Below are 19,295 nucleotides of genomic sequence, written 5' to 3'. Positions count from 1 at the left end.
CAGAGAGATTCTAATTGAGTTCAAATACGTGATGATTATTGATCAGAGGAAATCAGGAAAAATCAATCAATCGATTTTCGGTTTTTTTTCGTCAAACAGGTGTCGATTCCACCATTCGGAAATAATCAAAAATCGATAATTGAGAAACATAGATCTGATGACATGGATCCCGAACCTATCAATTATTTTATCGAGTGAAATAAAGTTAAAATAGCCAATGGATTCAAACTATTTCAACCTTGTCGGTCATTTTATCTTGTTTGCTTATCTTTCCGATTATTTTTCTATTTTCGTATTTCGAACAAACAATGTTCAAATCGATTCGATCGATCGATTGTTTCGATCAAAAATGATCTGAATATTTAATGTGCCGGATAATCTTTGGTTGTTTGTTTGCTGTTTGCTTGTTGTTTTTTCGGTTTACAAATCCTCTTATGGCCTTGTTTTGTTTGAAGGACAAGTCATGATGTTTGTTTCTCGTCATGTTTTTCGTGTGTCCATTTTAGGATCTCTTTTTTCGAGAGAAAAAAAGGGGAATCCATAATAACAACAATGGAAAACGAAAAAATCATGACCAATTCCATCATCATCCAATATTGTCCTTCAATGATGATAATTTCGACTGACATGGCCAACAATGATGATGATGATGCAATAATAAACCACAAAGTGTGTTCTATGTTTGCTTTCGTTTTTCCGCCTTGAAAACTGACTGAATGAATCGAGTAAATCGCCTGGCTCGTTTTAAAACATGACGCCAACGCGCCAATTTGATGATGATGATAATGTTCAAATAGTGTTTAGTTGTTGTTGCCATTTTCAAAAGAAAAAAATCGATCTATATTTGTCAATCTGAAAAGAAATAACGACGACGTTAAAAATCATTCAACCGCAAAAGAATATTTACGGGGAAAAAATCGGCAATAAATTTTTTTTTGGGGAAGTTTCCGTTTTTTTTTTTATTTCTGTCATTTCAACCCGACCATCACACATCAAATACACCTTTACCTTTTGAAATAAAGTATTTCAATGACAATGTTGTGGTTGTCAAAACGTAAAAACATTCCGTCAAAAGCATTTCGTCCAAATCAATGTCCGTTTTGGATTTTATTATTAATAAAAAAACAAAAACAAAAAAAAACGACCAGGTTGAGTGAAAATAGACACATATTGATGGCATGAAATGTTTTCAGTGGCTATAAAGGATATTCATGCTAGAATGATTAAAACAAATAAAACCAGGTAAACAGAAAAACCAGGTAAAATTTTAATTTCAAAAAAAAACAAAACAAAATTTACCTTTAATTAAAGTCATTTCCACTTCTATTTCCACCTCACCAACAGTTTGTTTATTCAGAGTGTTTGATCACTTGATCACAAGAAGTTTTTTTAACCCGGAATTTTCATTTTGGAGAATATCATCATCAATTAGGGAAAAACAATTGGTTGATCCGGTGCTTGGTTGATTGCTTACCTTACTTTTCCCTACTTTCTTACTTTCTTATCGATGTGGTAAAGTTATTACAGATTTCGAAAAAGAAAAAAAAACGTACACGCGACATATTGCACATTGCATGTTGATCATTGATGATGATGATTGTTTTGTAAATGTCTAAATATAGCCCATTTTCTGCTGTTGTTGCAATGTTAATGATGATAATGATGATGATGAACAAAAAACAAAAAAAAACAGAAAATCGAAAGTAAAGTACCATTTTACTATATCGACACACACACACACAACATTTACATGCGGTGTGTAAATGGGCTCATCGTTTGTTCTTTCGTTTTCTGTTTGCCAAAAAGAACAATATTGTCGCCTCTGGAAATGGTTGGATGGTTGGTTAGCTGGCTGGTTAGATAATTTTTTTTTCGGATGATACCAATTGCGTAATTGGTCTTTTTCTGTTTGTCTTTTTGTTTTGTTTTGTTCGTTAGTTAGCTTAAATAGTCACGGAAACAAATTGTAACAAAGTTTTTGTTCAATCAACTTTTGTTTGTCATTTTTTTTCCAAATCAATTAATCAATTTGATCTCGATTTTCATCCAAAGTTTTTTGTTTGAATCATTTTGTCATTCTGTATTTGTGAATATCCACCATTAATAACCGATAAAACATCCTTCCGATTACTTTCAATGTATGAACAAAAACCATTATTCGGAAATTCCACTGCATGATTATCATTTTTGCTAAAGAAAAATAATGTTTGCCTCCGTTGTTTGTCTAATATCTCAGTCGGTAGGTCAGCAATTCAATGATGATGATAATGGCCATCATCATCATAATAATGATGATGATGGCCCACTTAACCAAGATCTTATTTCGGTCTGGCAGATTGTTGTTGTTGTTGTTGTCGAAGACTATACCCCTTTTTTTTATTATCAACAACAACAACAACAGCCTGAACCTGAACAGTTGAAAAAAAACATGATTTTTTTTTTTGCCCAAAAAAAAAACATCTTTGCATCTTTATCTTCACTATATAGGATGTTATATAACCCGTTTCTGGTCAGTCAGTTGTTATGGTCGGTCAGTCAGTTTTGTTTCTTTGCTACGGAGGTCATTCCCAAAAAAAATCTCCAATTAATTAATCAATCAATCAATCAGGGAATCAAAACATTTTCATCTCAAATTGTTGTTCCAGTCCAATCTAATTTTACCCCTGAAACTGACACTGACCACCACCACCACCACTACCCATTACGGTCAAACACAAAGGTCAAATCGCTCAAAACATATGGCCATGGAATGATCCACAACGGCGACTGCAACTGCAATAAAATATCCTGGGGTTGAAAAACTTGCCAAAAACCAAAACAGCAAAATGTTTGCATAGGATCAACGACGACGACAACGACAAATGATACTTGTCACATGCCAGCCACATTTTTTTTTCTTCTTCTGCTGGGTTGCTGATAAAATGTAAGAAAACTGTTCGTCGTCGTAGTCGTTGCAGCAATTTTATCAAACTGTTTTTTTTTTTGCTTTCCACATGCTTATCATTTTTTGTTTATTTATTTTGCTCAATTTTTTTCTTTGCTCGAAAAGAATCCTAAATAACCAATAACAAAGTGTTAAATGTTGCCTGAAATTGTACACCCTTTTTTTTTGATTTTTGATTTCTGGATTTTTTTACATCATCATCATTGAATCAAGGTAAATGTTTGTTTGTTTGTGTGACCAACGAACCGAGAAAATTCAAAACAAAATTCAAAAATTCACGAAACAACAACAACAAAAGACAGCAGCTGTACACATCTTTACCGCTGTTTTGTTTTGGTCATATGGAATTCATATTTTCATTCTTCGCCATTCATCGCAATCACATACATTTTTAAATCACCCAACCTTCCATTGCAAAACATTTTCATCATCACCATCATCATCATCATCAACGAATGATGGTGATAAACACATCTCTCTCTCTCCCTCTCTCACTGTAACAATTCTCCATTGAAAATGAAGAATGTCCACCACCATTATCATCATCATTATCATCATCATTTTCATTGAGAGACATCCTTTTTTTTCACGATTTTGTTGTTGTTGTTGTTGAATAACAATTGCCATTTTTTGTTTGTTTGATTCATTTCATTTCATTGTATCCAGTTCTCTCTCATTTTTCTTCAACATTTTTCTCTTTCTATTCGTTTTTCGCTTTTTTGCATTGTTAAACTGTATTCCAACGAGAACTAAGTTCAGCCAAACGAATGAAAAACAACAACAAAAATTCAATTCAGTTGGCAAAAAGTCGCCAAGCAAGATTGTAGCCAGTTTTTGTCTGTTGTTAACTTTGATAAAACTTTTAAAAAAATCTTCTAGTCACACAATATCCATCTACATTTCTTCTTCTTCTGTTTCGTCTTCAGCAACCATCAAACATCATCGTCTTCGTTGATGATGATGATTTAGGCGCCAATCCAGTCTGGTCACTGGGTGAGTTTTTCGTGTATCTGTGCTATCATTACCATCCTTGTGCGTAGTGGTTAGTTTTGGTTTTTGGTTTTCTTCGAAAATCCGAAATTCTTCTTCGTCGTTGTTGTTGTCCGAATTCCTTTTTTCATTCGACAACAACAACAACAACAATTATCAGCTGACAAAATGGACCATTCGCCAATTTGGCGGATCCAGAATTGAAAAACCAGCCAAATCAAATTGGACTGGACCGAATAAACGTGAATTCTCTTTCTGTGTATCTTTCAGTGTTTGTGTGAAACCGAAACGCGCATGTAAATTCAAGACAATCAACGAAAAAGATGCGACAAACCAAACAAACAAATTTTTACATCTACATCAGCAACGATCCAAAAAAATTTGTTTTGGTTTTGTTTTGTTTCTTCTTCTTTCTTTCGTTCAAATTCATTGCACCAAATTCGTCAATTCAAGTGCAATTCATATATGAATCACACACACACACACACGGCATTCTAGAATCCAGAATCCAGAATCTAGAAAACGGTGCCTGCGCCTGTGAATGCTTCGTGCCCTTGTGTGTTCTGGTGTTTGTTTTTGTTCGTGAAAGTTCATCTCAACTGGTAAACACTGCTGGTACCGGCTTCTTTGTTTTGGTTTTTCGGGTTTTGTTTTCATTGCTTAATTTGCAACATTTTGATGGTGATTGAGTCGAAAAATTCTTCAACAACTTCTAGGCCCAAACATCCAATTATCATCAACTTTTTTAAATTGTCGACAAATGTGACAAACAAACAACAAACAACAGCAATAATCCACTGTTTTTCAATTCGGCTATCAATCAATTTTTCTTCGATTAAATTCATTCGTAAATCCAATTTGAATTTTGGAAAATCCAAAAATCAAAAAACACATAGACAACGCCTCTACAAAATATTACCATGTAAGTAGTGAAAAGCCACACAAAGTTTTTTCACTGAAAACAAAAAACACCTTTACAAAATACAAAATATTCATCAAAACAGAACGGATAATTATATGGCTTACCATTATCATTATAAAGATATTTGTCAAAAAATTCACTAAAAAAATGGTGAATTTAGTAGAAAAAAATGGTTTTTCGTAGAGAGAAAAAACTCGTGTGTGTGCAAATCAAACGAGTGATCAACACGTGTTGAAAATGAAAATGAAAAGAATGACATTCAATCATTTTCACACACACCAAACACACAGAAAACTACAATGTATTATCCAATATAAAGATGTTTTTCTTTTCTTTCTTTCTTCAAAAAAAATTAAAACGTAGCACAGAAAAGGATAATAATGATGTGTGTTGAACAAATCCATTTTTCTATGTCAGTTTTCATGTCAATCATTGAATCAAGGCAGAAATCAAAAAGTTTTTCTAATTTTCGCACTTGGCATTACTGTCATCATCGTCATTTTGTTGATGATTGTTTGATTGGACAATCATTAATTGAGAGAAGCGATTTTTGATTGAATCGAATCAATCAATCAATCGATTGATTGATGAACAATACTTAAGGGATCTTCTTCATCGTCAAGCATCTGATCTAATTTCGGTAAAGTTTCTGGAAATCTTCTGAAAATTTTCCCTTGAAGTTTTGACCATTCCTGAAGGTCACAACTCTGTTCTATTCTTTTTCTGAATGCTAATTTTAGCCGCTTTTAGTGGATTTTAATCCTTTCTTCTTAAAGACGTGATCTATGTGTCTATGTAATTTTCCAAAGAAAAAGTTCCCTGGAAACAAAATAGCCATTGTCCTCATTCATTTCATTGGTCATTTCTTTTCTCTCTAAAATAAACAAGTGAAAACTTTCCAATCGATAATTCCTGTTTTTGTCTGAAACAATAATACAGGTACTAACCAGGTATCCGATTCAAAAATCGATCGATCAATCAATCAAAAATCTAATCGATCGATTTGTCATCATCAATTGATGATGATAAACAATGTGACTATCAATTTAATTCAAACAAAAAAAGGTTTTCCAATTCAAACAGAAACTTTTCAGAAAACTTTTTTTTTCAAAAAAAAACTTGCTTTGATTTCCGCATTTGAAAGAAGAAACATTCCTTGTTTGTTTGGATGATGATGAGAAAAATGCAAATGTTTTTTACTGAAAAACTTTTTTTGAAGAAGAAAAAATTCGTCAACGGATTATAGACGATGATGGTGGTGGTGGTGGTGGTGGAAAAAAATCTTCAGGTATAATTCATCTTCATTACCTGGCTGATAAAATCATCATCAAAGATTTACCTGCCTGCCTTACCTGGTGATCTTGCTTACAAATTGAATATTTCTATTTCAAAAAAAAAAAAAAAATCATTTCGAAATGTGTGAAATTTTCTGTTTTTTTGTTTTTTATTATCATTCGATACATATCGATCGTTTCGTTGTTTTTTGTTTTGTTTTTGCTTTGTAGGCGAAAAAGAAATAGGCCAAAATCGTAAATATATTGTTTGAATTTTGATCTCTGTGTGTGTTTGATGTTTGATGTTTACAATCAATAAGTTTATCAATTCTGTTTACCAATCAAAAAAAATCTGATAACATTTTTTTTGAAGGAAAAAAAGATTTTGACATTTAATCTCTCTCTCTCTCTCTTCTTTCCTTTGTTTTACGATTCTTGAAGAAGAAATTCTTGTTGTTTTCAAAACCAAAATGAATTATGCAACCTAGTTTTGTTTTTTTCCAACCGAAACAAACAAACTTAACTCAAATACACAATACCTTTTACATGGGCAAAACTTTTCTCTCTCTCCTGCCTCGATGGATGGATGGACGGTCAATGTTGATGATGACCATCGTAGCATCGACATCAGAAAAAAAAGTCGACTGGATGGATACATTTGTGGTCCAATTTTTTTTCTCTCGATTTTCGGGTTCAGGTTCGGGAATGATGAAAAATGTATCCAATCTGCTGCTGCTGAAGATGATGTGCGAACGATGATGATCAACAACAAACAAAACAAAACAAAACAAAACGGCGAACTTGTTTTCACACAAGCCCTGTTTTTTTCTTTCTTCGAAAGTTGCTTGAAGCAATGATGATGATGATCAGAGCTTGCTTAACACACAGAAAACAAAAATTGATTATACCTTGCTCGCTAGCTAGCTTGCTCGGTCAAGTTCGCCATCATCATCAAGTCAGTTAGCCAAGCTTTGTTGCTTCTGCCAATTTTCATTGATTTTTTTTTTTTTTTTTTTTTTTTTTTGCTGAAAAAATATTCATCCTGGAGCCATTCAAAGATGATGATGATGACCATCACCATTATTAATTATGGATGCTTTTCATTTTTTGGCCGAATTTTTTTTTCTGCTTGCCTGACTGACTGACTAACCAAATTGGTTGTTGGGGTTAGTTGGCCAAAAATTTTTTCTGGTTGCGCCACTGATGATGAGGATGATCAGGATGATGAACGGAAAAAATGCTGAATAAAATCTGACAGGTGTAGCGATGTAGTGATCTGATTTTAATCATGTAATCATCATCAGGATCAGGATCAGGATAGCCATTCATAATCGATAATTACATGCAAATTTTTTCCATTTTTCAGAAAATCCATTCGAAATACTTTGTTTTTGGAAGAAATTTTTCTGATTTCCAATAGCGATTCTCTCTGTGTTTGTTTGGTGGATTTTGAATTCTTTTAATCTCTCTCTCTTTCTCTCTCTCCCCCTCTCTCTCTCTCTCTCTCCATAATTCTCATTGACAGATGTTGTTGGTGGTTGTTGTTGTTATTGGCGATGGCATCGGTGAATGACACGCGATATATGTCCCAAAAAGAGAGAAAAACAGAAAATCTACTGTTGCTGTTGTTGTTGTTGTTATTCAAATGATGCGTTCATTTTTTTTTATTTAAATAGTTTCTATATTTAAAACACACAAACTAAATGTTTGGGCGTCTGTTCAATGAGTACTGTTCGTGGCCAAAGGTTAAAGTTAAAGTTTGTTTTTCTTCTTTTGAAGAAGATTTACAGTTTAGTTCAGTTTTGGATTTGAACAAAAAAAACCGATTTTTTGCATTTCTGTAAAAATCTTTCATCATCTTCATCACAACTGATGATTGTTTCGTCGTTTCGTTTTGTTCGTGAATTTCAAAAGAATATTTTCTTCTTTTTCCCCCCCATTTTTTCTCCATCACACTCTATATGTGTGTGTATCGGTGTGTCCAAAAATAGACATCCGAATCACCATTAACAATTGGTGATGTGATGTTTGCTGTGTTGTTTATCTTTTTTATCGTTTTTGTTGTTGTTGTCGTTTTTTTGTTGTTGTTGTTGTTATTTGCACATGAATTGTTGTTGTTTTCTGATGATAAATTTAGAATTTTATTATTTTCATCATCATCATCATCATCTCCTTATATATAAGAAACACACATTGATGATGATGATAATGCATCATCTTCAAAAAAAGTGTCGATGATCGATCAGTGAGCAGATTGCATCACATCATTATTTTCACAGATTGTCTTCTCTCTCTTACTCAACTTTTTATATGCAAATTTTATTTTATTTGCATAAAAAAACTGTTGTTTTTTTTCGTTTTTTGTTTGCTGTTAATCAAACAGAATTAATTGAACCCGGAATAGTATTTAAAAGATTTGTTTCAATTCAATTATCAAATTGATTTGATTCAAATCAATTTAACACTGGATTTGAAATTGATTAATTAAGAAACTCGATTGAATCATTAGACACTTATTACTAATTGATGTTTAATCAATGTCTAATATGATTATCATCAAGTAAAGCTTTAACGGATTTAAGCAAAAATCTTTGCCAAAATCCGTTTTTCGTTTGTTTGTTTAGTTTTTCTCTTTTCCATTCTATAGCTTTTTAGCATCCACAAATGTTCAATGAACTTATTTTTTCGTTGTCGAAATGTTTCAATGTTTATAATAGAAAAAAAAACGAAGAACGAAGAAGAAACCATCCATATTTATCGTTCATTCATTTTTGATTAATAGGCAAACATTCATTCGGTTGATTACAGTTGATTACTTGATCAATATCATCATCTCATTACACATGTCATCCCATTTAAAATAATGTTTTTTTCCCCGCAATTTCGCAATTCCTCTGTGTGTGTAGGTGTTCTCAGCTGTAATCAACAACAATTAACCACAAGTTACCATAGTAATGATAATTTTCATTGACAAACCTTGTTTTTGTTCTGTTTTTTTTTGTTCTGTTTTTTTCCAATTAAACAATCGAATCGATTCAATTCGATCTTGTTTTGTTTTTTATCTCGTCGTCGATGATGATGATTTGAATATCTATTTCAATTTCGATTCATTTCGATACGTTTTATCACGATAAAAACATTAAGATTTTGTTGTTTTTCGTTCGTGAACTGACCATTGTCCATTTCGTACCAATGTACCATTATGTTTGATGCATGATTGGAGCAAAGAAAGAGCAAAATGAGAGAGAGAGAGAGAGAGAGAGAGAGAGAGAGAGATTTATTCATTATTTCGAATGATAATGATGTTGATAATAATAATAATAATGGAGCGATAAAAAAATGATCCATTCATTTATTCACCATCATCACATTGTATGTGAATGATCCACATTTTTTCCCATTCCTACATTTCAATCCATATATTGAATCCAGTCATTTAACCACCGCCATATCATACATACATACAGTGGTCGTTAGTTTGCCTCTTAATGACCGATTGTTTTTCAGCTTTAACGGAGTAAAAAGCCGCAGCCAAAAAATATCTAAATTTTAAAAACATTTTTTTCCATCATCATCAGATTGCCTGGGTTTGATTATGGCCATTACTTTTACCATGGAAAAACGAACTACGAACGAAAAAAAAATCCGCCTTTATCATCATCATCATCCGTATTGACTTTATGATGATGATCCTGGATCATAATTGTTTTGTTTTTTTCTCTGAAAAACATCCTGGTGGACAGATGCTGTGTGAAATAAAGAGATTAACGCCACTTGTGTGCCTGTCTCTATCTGTGTTCATTCATTTGGCCAACCATTTCACCACCACCACTAACCACCACCATAATAATCATGATGATAATCATCCTCATCATTATTATTAATGAATTGCTTGTTACTTGTGTGTGAGAGATTTATGAATGAATGAATGGAGAAAAAAAACTGATAATTATAATTCATTTGTCCTGTTCAGGTCCTTTTTAAGCTAAGTTCACATAGCTTCCTATTATCATCATCATCCTGAATGATGATGATTTTGATGCGGATAATGATATTCAATAGAAAACCTTCTTTTTTTGTTTTGTTTTCTTTATTTTCAAAGTTGAAATTTGAATCTCGAATTTCAATTTTTCTTCGCTGTTGTTTGTTTCTTCGCTATTGTTTTTTTCTCGCTGACAGTCGACTTATATCCGACTGATTCAGCACAAACAAACACTGTACTGATGATACCTGATGGTTAAATTTGTCAAGTCATTTACTACCTGATTTGATTTGGTTTTTGCTCAGTGTTTTTGTTGCACAATCATCATCATCCATAATTCGTCGTTTTGTTCGGTTTTGTTTTCAAGGATGTTTGAAATTTCACTGTCACTACCTGCATTTGTTTTTTTTCTGTTAACCTGCATTTTTTAGCTACCATCCCTTTACTCTCCATATGATTTTTCATTCAAAACATTCTTCTTCGGATGAATTTTTGTTTCAATGCCATCATCATTGAATTGACTTGTTGTTGTTCAATTCTCAGATTTCCATTCACAAAATTTTTTTTTCAATTTTTTCATCAGTTTTTCTACTGGGTAAGCTTTTTTCGAGAATATTGACCAGAAATTTTCCAGAAAATATCACTGGATTATCGGATTAGTAAAAAACCGTCAGTTAGTCGGCAACAAAAAAAAACTAAAATTTTTTGTTGATAATCTTTGTCTGATCTGTTAATTTTTTTCATTTTGGTTATCACCCAAAAATCCACTCTTTGGTTAAGTTTGTTTGTCTGATGTGGTGTGTGTCTTACGTTTGTTTACGTTAACGCTTCTTTCTTCTTTCACATCATCATCACACACGTATTTAAATAGTGTAAATTAATCATCATCACATCACTGGATTTACATATAAACATAAACAAACATAATAATACATAATTATTTCCGAAATGTTTAAATCATTTTCTTTCATCTCATCATCATCATCATCATTGGTGACATAATTTACGAAAAAAAAGCTTGTTTTTTTATTACAGAATTTTCTTTTTATTGCAGAATGACATGATACACTTACTTGTGACTTGCCACTTATATTATGCAACAAATTCTTCTTCCTTGATTCGAAATTCGCCCACGTTTTTATTCACCGAAAAATCAAATGAAAGTTTCTTTCATTTGAAAACAAACTACCATCAACCATTAGACCATTCTGTATTTCAAAAAAAAACATTTTCATTATTCAGATATCCGACACACACAGACGACAAACTTATCAACCAGAATAAAAAAAAATTCTTGATTTTATTTCACCAAGAGAGAGAGAGAAAGATGGCAAACAAGAGATTATTCTCTGTCTTTGTGTGGTAAAGCATATTCTTGCCATTTTCCTTTTTTTTTTTTGCAAAATTCAAGTCATTCCACTTTCACACACATACACACACACAGAATTTCTATCATCATATTCGGTGAATGCTGTCTTGGATGTCAAAAAAAGTTTTTATTATTTTTTTTCAATTTAAAAATTTTCCAATTACAAATTTTTTTACAAGTTTTTTTTCTTGCAAAAACAAATTAAAATTTGTCTCTCTCTCTCTCTCTCTCTCTCTCTCTCTCTCTCTCTCTCTCTCTCTCTCTCTCTCTCTCTCTCTCTGAGTGTGTGCAATCATCAAAAACAATCACCATTCAGTCATTCATTCTATGTGATTGCATAACCAGAAAAAGAAGAAGATTTTCATTTTTTGTATTTGATCTTTGAACCAAATCTTCCTTGATTTCAAATGACGGATTCTGTCTGGGTTGGATTTTTTTGTTTTGTCATTTGAAAATCAATGTTTTCTGTGTTTGCTTGTTTTGTTGATTAGTCATTTTTTTTGTTGGATGCTTATGGCTGCTGCATCCATTTTCAACAAAAAGAAAGTTTCGCAAAAAACTTTGCTCACATTTCATTTTTGTTTGAATAAATTTTCTCGCATTAGTCATCTGATGCTTTCAGCTTGTGAAGGAATTTTTATTGTTGTTTTCACAAATTTTTTAACCCGTAGACATCCTCACACACGTTTTTTATTGCTGAAAATCAATCCTATTCATTCAATGATTTTTTCGTTTTGCAACAGATTTTTCTCCCTACAACAACAACAGCAATAATAACACTTTACTTCCGCATCGAATTACATAATGATCGATTGATTACGGATTACGGATTCATTCATTCATTGATTGATCACGTGTGAATCAACCACCTTTGAAGATTCAAACTGCAAATTGAAAAACTATTTTTTTTTTCACCAAACATGACTCTTACTGATCATTGGCCACCGCATCGCACTACAGGAAATCCCCGCCACCACCATCATGATGATATTAATTTAGCCGAACAATCAACAATGATGATGATGGTGGCAATGGAATCACCACCACCGCCATTGGACAACGGTGTTAGACAAACACAAACAACAACAACAACAACCGACGATAGTGATGATCATCATTGTTTAGAAACATCAAAACGTTCATTTTCAGCTTGTACACTTTCATTAACCGATTCGGATCGATCATATTCATCAACATCAACATCAACATCAACAAATGATCAACAATTCGGTACAGGATATTTTGAACGAAAATCATATCGTCCATTTCGTTCAAATGAAGAATATTTGATTGCAATGAAAGAAGATCTTGCTGAATGGCTGAATACATTGTATGGATTGGATTTAACATGTGATAATTTGCTACAACGATTAGAAACCGGTGTTATACTGTGCCAGTAAGTCAAATCAAAATAATCTTTTGTTAACCCCCTTGATAATCTTTACTTTTTTCCGCTCTCACCACCTTACAAAACAGACATGCCAATTCTGTATTGCGTAAAGCACGTGAATGGCGTTTGTTAAACGATCATGGAAACGCAACCGCAACTGCAACCAACAATGGTTATTCTTCATTACTTTCATTGCAATCATTTAATTCTGCAACAAATTCATCATCATCATCATCGACTGCCATGAATAGTGATATTGCCATCATCAACGATCATCAGCAACAGCAACATTGGTCATCGAATGATAATCGTCAAATGGTACCAATCAAATTGAATGCATTACCCGGAACATTTCAATCACGTGATAATGTTGCAAATTTTATTGAATGGTGTCGCCGAATACAAATTCATGAATGTTTATTATTTGAAACAGAAGATTTGGTTGGTAGGAAAAATGAAAAAAGTTTCATACTTTGTTTGTTGGAAGTTGCACGTTATGGTGCTAAATTCGGTATGTGTTTTTTTTGTTCAGTTTTTCGTCTTTAGTTTTTCACCTAAATATCCCGTCATTAGTATTGACCTTTTTTTTCCCACTTTGTTGAAACGGTCATGTCACAATAGTCGTCACAAAAAAAAAAAATATTGCAAATCAAACTTGGAAATTGAAAAAATCAATTTAGAATTTAGATTAGAAAAAAAAAATTTGTGACCATTTGATGATGATGATGATGACCACATCATTATCGTCTGTCATCAAATGTCCATTAGCAAGAGAGAGAGAGAGAGAGAGAGAGAGAGAGAGAGAGAGTAAGGTTAAGTTAGGCTATCCTCCTAATGATGTTGATCCTGATTTCCTCTGTTTTGCAATTTTGTCACGACTTTTATGAATTTTTTTTTGTTTGTTTTAACCCTTTACCATCTTCTCTTTCCTTTTCCCATTCCCAAAAAAAAAAAAAATACACAGGTGTACTTGCACCAACACTTGTCCAATTTGAACAAGAAATTGATCAAGAAATTGAAAAAGATCAACAACAACAACAACAGCAAAATATGGGCCATTCACAAATACCATATATGATACAACAAAAACATCCATCCGGATATGATATTGGTTGTAATATCGATGATGATGATGATGATACAATACCATCACAACCACAACAGCAGATAATCAACAATGATCTCGAATCTTTACACGAAAAGGTAATTTCTTCCTGGAAAATTTTCCGAGAAAAAAAAATAAATTTACGAAAAAATTTCTCCATATATTTTACCCGGGGTTTAGGTTGTAAATTTATTATCACGTTGTACGTGTCCAGTACAATTTTATTTGGAACATTTATCCGAAGGAAAATATCGTATCGGTGATACACGTACATTAATTTTTGTTCGGGTAAGTTTTGCATTTTTTAACATTTTCCCCAAATTGATGCTTCAGTCAGTCAGTCGGTCTCTCTGGAGAATTGTTCAATCATCATCATCATCATCATCATCCACATCTTCGTTGTAGTTTTTTTTTATTGAGTTTTCGCCAAATTGAGATCAAAAAAATTCAATCACCGAACGAACGATCGGCATCAGATAGATCTAGCTATAGCTAACAAAATTGAATCAATTCAATTCAATTATCATGGTAAAAAAAAACCCCAGTGGAGATGATGAGGTTAATTAATGAAAAAAACCAAAGAAATTACAATTTGTCGATCCACGAATGTTGATTCTTGATTTTTGATTTATTTATGAAATATATGGTCGCCTTTTGAATAATTTATTCCATTATGGGCAAACTAAGTGTTAATTTTTGTTTTTTATCAGTGAATTTTTTTTTTTTTTTTTTTTGTTGAAAGAAAGAAAGAAACATTAAATAAAAGAGTTCAAAGGTGTTAAATACATGTCATTAATATATTTGACAAGTTGTTAAGGTGCCTGAATTATCGACATACCTGAATTAGTTTTGTCAAAAAAAAAAAAAAAATTAACACCGTTGTGGTGGTGGTGGTGATTATGGTTATGGTTGTTGTTTTTTCTTTTTTTGATTAAACTTGGAAATCATTTTAAACCACCACCACCACCACCACTATTGTATCGATTTCTCGAAGCACACTGGGTCATGGCCAATTTGATTTGATACAGAAAATATTTTTTCCATTTCCATTTAACCGATTTGCTTTGAAAATTTTGAACTAATTTTATCATTTTTCCCCCTTTCTTTCCCCCAATTCAACGAAATTGACACACGCAGATCTTGCGTAATCACGTTATGGTTCGTGTTGGTGGTGGATGGTAAGTTTTGTTTTTTTAAATTTTTTGAATTTTTCAAATGAAAAAAAAACCAAAAAACAAAACAAGAATGATGCATTGCATAACCACTAAGCAAAACTAAAAAACCAAACTAACTGAATCGGGTTAGTTCCGGTTTTGATAATAAAAAAAAAGGCTGGACAACAACAAACGACTGACAAGCATATCGTATAACACGCAAAATATTCATTTCATTCACTCATTCAGTCAGTATATCTGTCATTCAGGTAGTTTGTCACTCACTCACTCAGGTAGTTAGTCAGTTAGTCTAATGTCCACTCATCCGTATCCGAATGATGATTTCTATTTCTATTCTTGTTTGATGCAAAAAAAGAAGTTTTTTTTATTTTTAAAAACAAAAAAATTCCCACCTTGTTTGTTTCCATAATGGTGATGGTGGTGGTGGTCATATTTGGAACATAGTTAGTTAGCGCCTTGATGATTCATTAATGGCCATCATCAACAAACAAGCAACAGCAAATAATTCCATTTCCTTTCTTGGAACAAATATGAAGATGGTGTGGCTCGTTTCATAGGCAAGGAAGCAAGGATAAGCAAGGCAAGGCGCCATCAGTTTAACCATGCATCATCAAAAAGCCAACAAACAAAAAGCCATTATCATCATCATTACATAATCTAGGTCAACAACACACTCACGCCATACACACAAAAGATTGGCGCGCGCGTTCGCCTATTTTTTTTCTGTATGGATGGCGTCATAACGAAAAAAAATATCCAATCATTGAGCATAGTTACGCCATCTATGAACGCAATCTATGATTTGTTTTTTTTGGCGCCATATTTTTTTCAAATTCAAATTTTTTTATCGCATTAATTCTTCATCACAGGGATACATTGGAACATTATCTGGAAAAACATGATCCATGTCGTTGTCGTTTTGGTAAGTTTTTTTTGCGGTTGCGTTTTGTTTGCGTTTTCTTTATTCGCAATGAATTTTTTTGGTTGATAATTTCCGAACAGGTCATCATCGCAATACAGGTTCCGCACGAGTTTCATTACCTTATTCATCATCGAATTTAAATCACGTGACACCAGTACATCAGCGGAATCAGTCGCAGCAGCAGCCGCAATCAATTACAATGCAGGTTACACTTGATAGGTAAGTGTTTTAGCGATCGATCCACCTCTACCAAAAATCGATTATTAATTTTGTACCATTCTTTGATTGATTGATTGATTTCGAAAAAAAAGACCTGATTCATCGATTCGGTTTGGTGGTAATCATCATCAGTCATCGCCAATTGCTGCACGTCGTTTGTTTGTCGGTCAACAACAACAACGATCAAAGCATCATGGTAACAATGATCAGCAACAACATTACCACCAAAATCCACATCATTCAATGATAATGAATGGACGTCGATCATCAATATCATCAAATGAATCGCATCAAACATCTGTATCATCATCATCATCGTGTTCTTTGACTGATCATCCTAATCATCATCATAATGGATCGTCAACAATAGTACCACCAACAACAACAGTTGATGAACAATTTGCCATACCTGATCGCAATAATAATATCAAAGGGTTAATGGCTGCCAGTAATCATCGACCTATGGTAATCGTTGATCAAACAACCAAAACAACACCTATACCTGCCATACGCAGACGACAGCAACAAACATCGCAGCAGCAGCAGCTGTTGCAGCAACAACCTGCAATAACCAATAGATTACGTCGTCAATCGATTGAAAATGATAAAATATCTAGTATGACGCCCACCACATCATCATCATCACGTATACCGACAACAATTGCAGCAATAAAAAATCAAAGCAATAATAATCGATTAAATGGAAGATTTATACCTGCAACAACAAATAAATCATCATTATCATCATCATTATTAACACCTGCACATAAAGCCAAATCTACCTCTATTTGTTCATTGGTTTCTTCAGGTTCCGGCGGTGGTGGTTCTCGTATTCCAACCCCTTCATCATCACTAAGTATGGATCATAGAAAATTTCTAACAAATTATTCGACGATGGCAACACCGCAGCAACAACAACATTATTCCAGTCATAATATCTATCTAGCTTGTTCGGGACAAACAACAACAACAGGTTCGGTTGATCAAAATGGATCATCAAAATCCAAATCAACAACATTGCAGAACAAAATTCAAAATCGTCATCAACAGCAACTGCAATCAGCAACGCCAATGCGACGTTATAACGGTGGTGGTGGTGGTGGTGGTTATAATAAATTAAATAAATCTACATATGATTTATCGGCTAGTCGTTCGATGGTAAATGATCATCATTCACCGTCATTATTATCATCAAATAAAGTGCCAAATGGCCATCATCATCAATATGATGGTGGCCGTCATCGCAATAATGGTAATTCGTCATCAAGTTTACCACGAACACGATCGATTGCAACGATTGCAGCAACATCGACTACGGCAACAGCTGCTGCAGCATCAGCAGCAACATTATCGCAATCAAATTCAAAAAAACGTTCGAATGATGTTGATCTAACTGCCGGAACGACAACGAAAATGATCATCGGTAAAAAACAACCACAGCAACATGGTGGAAGTATAACTAGTCTTAATTCAGCTGGATCTACTGAATGTGGAACTACTTCCAGTGGATCATCGAATGGATCATTAAATGAACAACAGCAGCAACAACAATCATCGAAAGCCAATCAAAAGATTCAGCAATCAAATGGATTGCAGCAACCAAATGTATCGACAACAACGAAATATATTGATGCAACAAAAACTATCACAAAACCTGGATCATCTGGATCCGGATCATCATTGGTACAAGTTTGCTCCTGGATCGAACGTAATCATTAACACTTTCTCTCTGTTGACTTTGTACACACTTTTTTAACCCTTTTTACACCAAAAAAAACAAAACAAAATTTTTTTTTGCTTTTCAATTTTTTGTTTCATCGGTTTTTTCTTCTTTAACGGGCATTCGTTATCTGATTTTATCTTTTGGTTTTTTCGCTCTTCAATCAGATTAAATTATTATTTGAAAATTTGTAAAAATTCTTGGATTTGTTTGTTTGTAATTAATAAAAAAATATATTCAAGTTGAAAAAACTTTTTCGGAAATATTTTTTTTCAGGAAATTTCTCAAAAAAATTGTCAACCAACCAACCGATCAGCGACAAACAGTGGGATTCAAGTGACCGGTGTGTCTCTTTTTCAGTCTGGACGATAATGATGATGGCTGGCTGACTAAAAAAGATTTCGACGGACTTTTTCAAGTCGGTCGGTCTTTGTGTGTTTGAATTTGAATTCAAAAAAAAAAAAAAAAAAAAATTTCTCTCTCGCTTACTCACTCGGTGTTAAAATGATGACTTAGGTTAGGTTAGGTTAGATTTTTTCTCTCACTGACACACACACACAATGAGTGAGTTTTATTCATTTCAAATCGACGCCCGACGTTTTTTTTTCTTGGAAAATTTTGAAAAATTTGAATTTTTTTTTAATTGGGCCCAATTTTTTTTAGTTTTTTTTTGGAATTTTCAAATTTTCAAATTTTTAAATTTTTAAATTTTTTCGTTCTGGGTAAAATAATTGGCTTGACTAAAAAAGTTTTTTCCGACTTTTTCTGAATTCCACTGATTTTATAATCAAAGAATTGATCGAAAAGATCTTATCTTAGTCCCCAAAAAATACGACCTTTATGAATAAAACATATGTGTCAAACGTGTGGGGGAGGGGATAAAAGGGGAAGATAAAAGGTTGGAGGTTATTACACACACAAGATGCAAGCAATTGATGCAAGCAATGTAAGAAAAAAGGCAAACACAAGCAATATCGAGAGGAGATAAATTGTATAAAATGCGAAATGTGAATCTTTCGAAAAAACTTTTTGTCGTCATCATCGTCGTCGTCGTTGTCTTGTTCGCTATATTCGTGAATTTTTTTTTTTTTTTTTGTTTATAAAAATGTTCGTCGAGCTCACCATGTTCTTTCCCCTCTCATAACCACCATCTTCTTCCCCCTTTCTCTCTCCTCCCTTTCTATATGTGTGGGGCCATCGTCATCATCATCAAACGACAAGTCATGAACGAAGTGAAGAAGGGAGAAAAAAAATAATTCTCTCTCTCTCTCTCCCCATTGAAT

The 19,295-nt window shown here is 33.2% G+C and overlaps 1 protein-coding gene across 2 annotated transcripts; it reads left to right on the top strand.

The window, feature by feature from the left end:
- Nucleotides 1-3,101: 3,101 nt before the first annotated feature.
- Nucleotides 3,102-18,275, top strand: LOC113788813 (uncharacterized). 2 transcript variants are annotated; one of them, XM_075823562.1, is made up of 9 exons: nucleotides 3,102-4,856; nucleotides 12,225-12,877; nucleotides 12,958-13,382; nucleotides 13,836-14,074; nucleotides 14,157-14,264; nucleotides 15,114-15,154; nucleotides 16,021-16,073; nucleotides 16,154-16,292; nucleotides 16,385-18,275. In XM_075823562.1, the coding sequence occupies exons 2-9, from the start codon at nucleotides 12,402-12,404 to the stop codon at nucleotides 18,009-18,011; spliced, it is 3,108 nt and encodes a 1,035-aa protein (XP_075679677.1). In that variant the 5' UTR covers nucleotides 3,102-4,856; nucleotides 12,225-12,401; the 3' UTR covers nucleotides 18,012-18,275. The 2 variants fall into 2 exon arrangements, with proteins under 2 accessions (XP_075679677.1, XP_027194071.2); XM_027338270.2 differs by lacking the exon at nucleotides 3,102-4,856 and having other exon boundaries at nucleotides 12,114-12,877.
- The last annotated feature ends 1,020 nt before the right edge of the window (nucleotides 18,276-19,295 follow it).

This window comes from Dermatophagoides pteronyssinus, unplaced genomic scaffold, assembly GCF_027571235.1.
Source record: "Dermatophagoides pteronyssinus isolate colony J.1.1.1.1 unplaced genomic scaffold, Derpt_VIB-CSIC_2022.12 sq0031, whole genome shotgun sequence".
NCBI classification, from domain to species: Eukaryota; Metazoa; Arthropoda; class Arachnida; order Sarcoptiformes; family Pyroglyphidae; genus Dermatophagoides; species Dermatophagoides pteronyssinus.
Note: the sequence above shows the minus strand (reverse complement) of the source record. Positions and strands in the feature narration are given on the sequence as shown.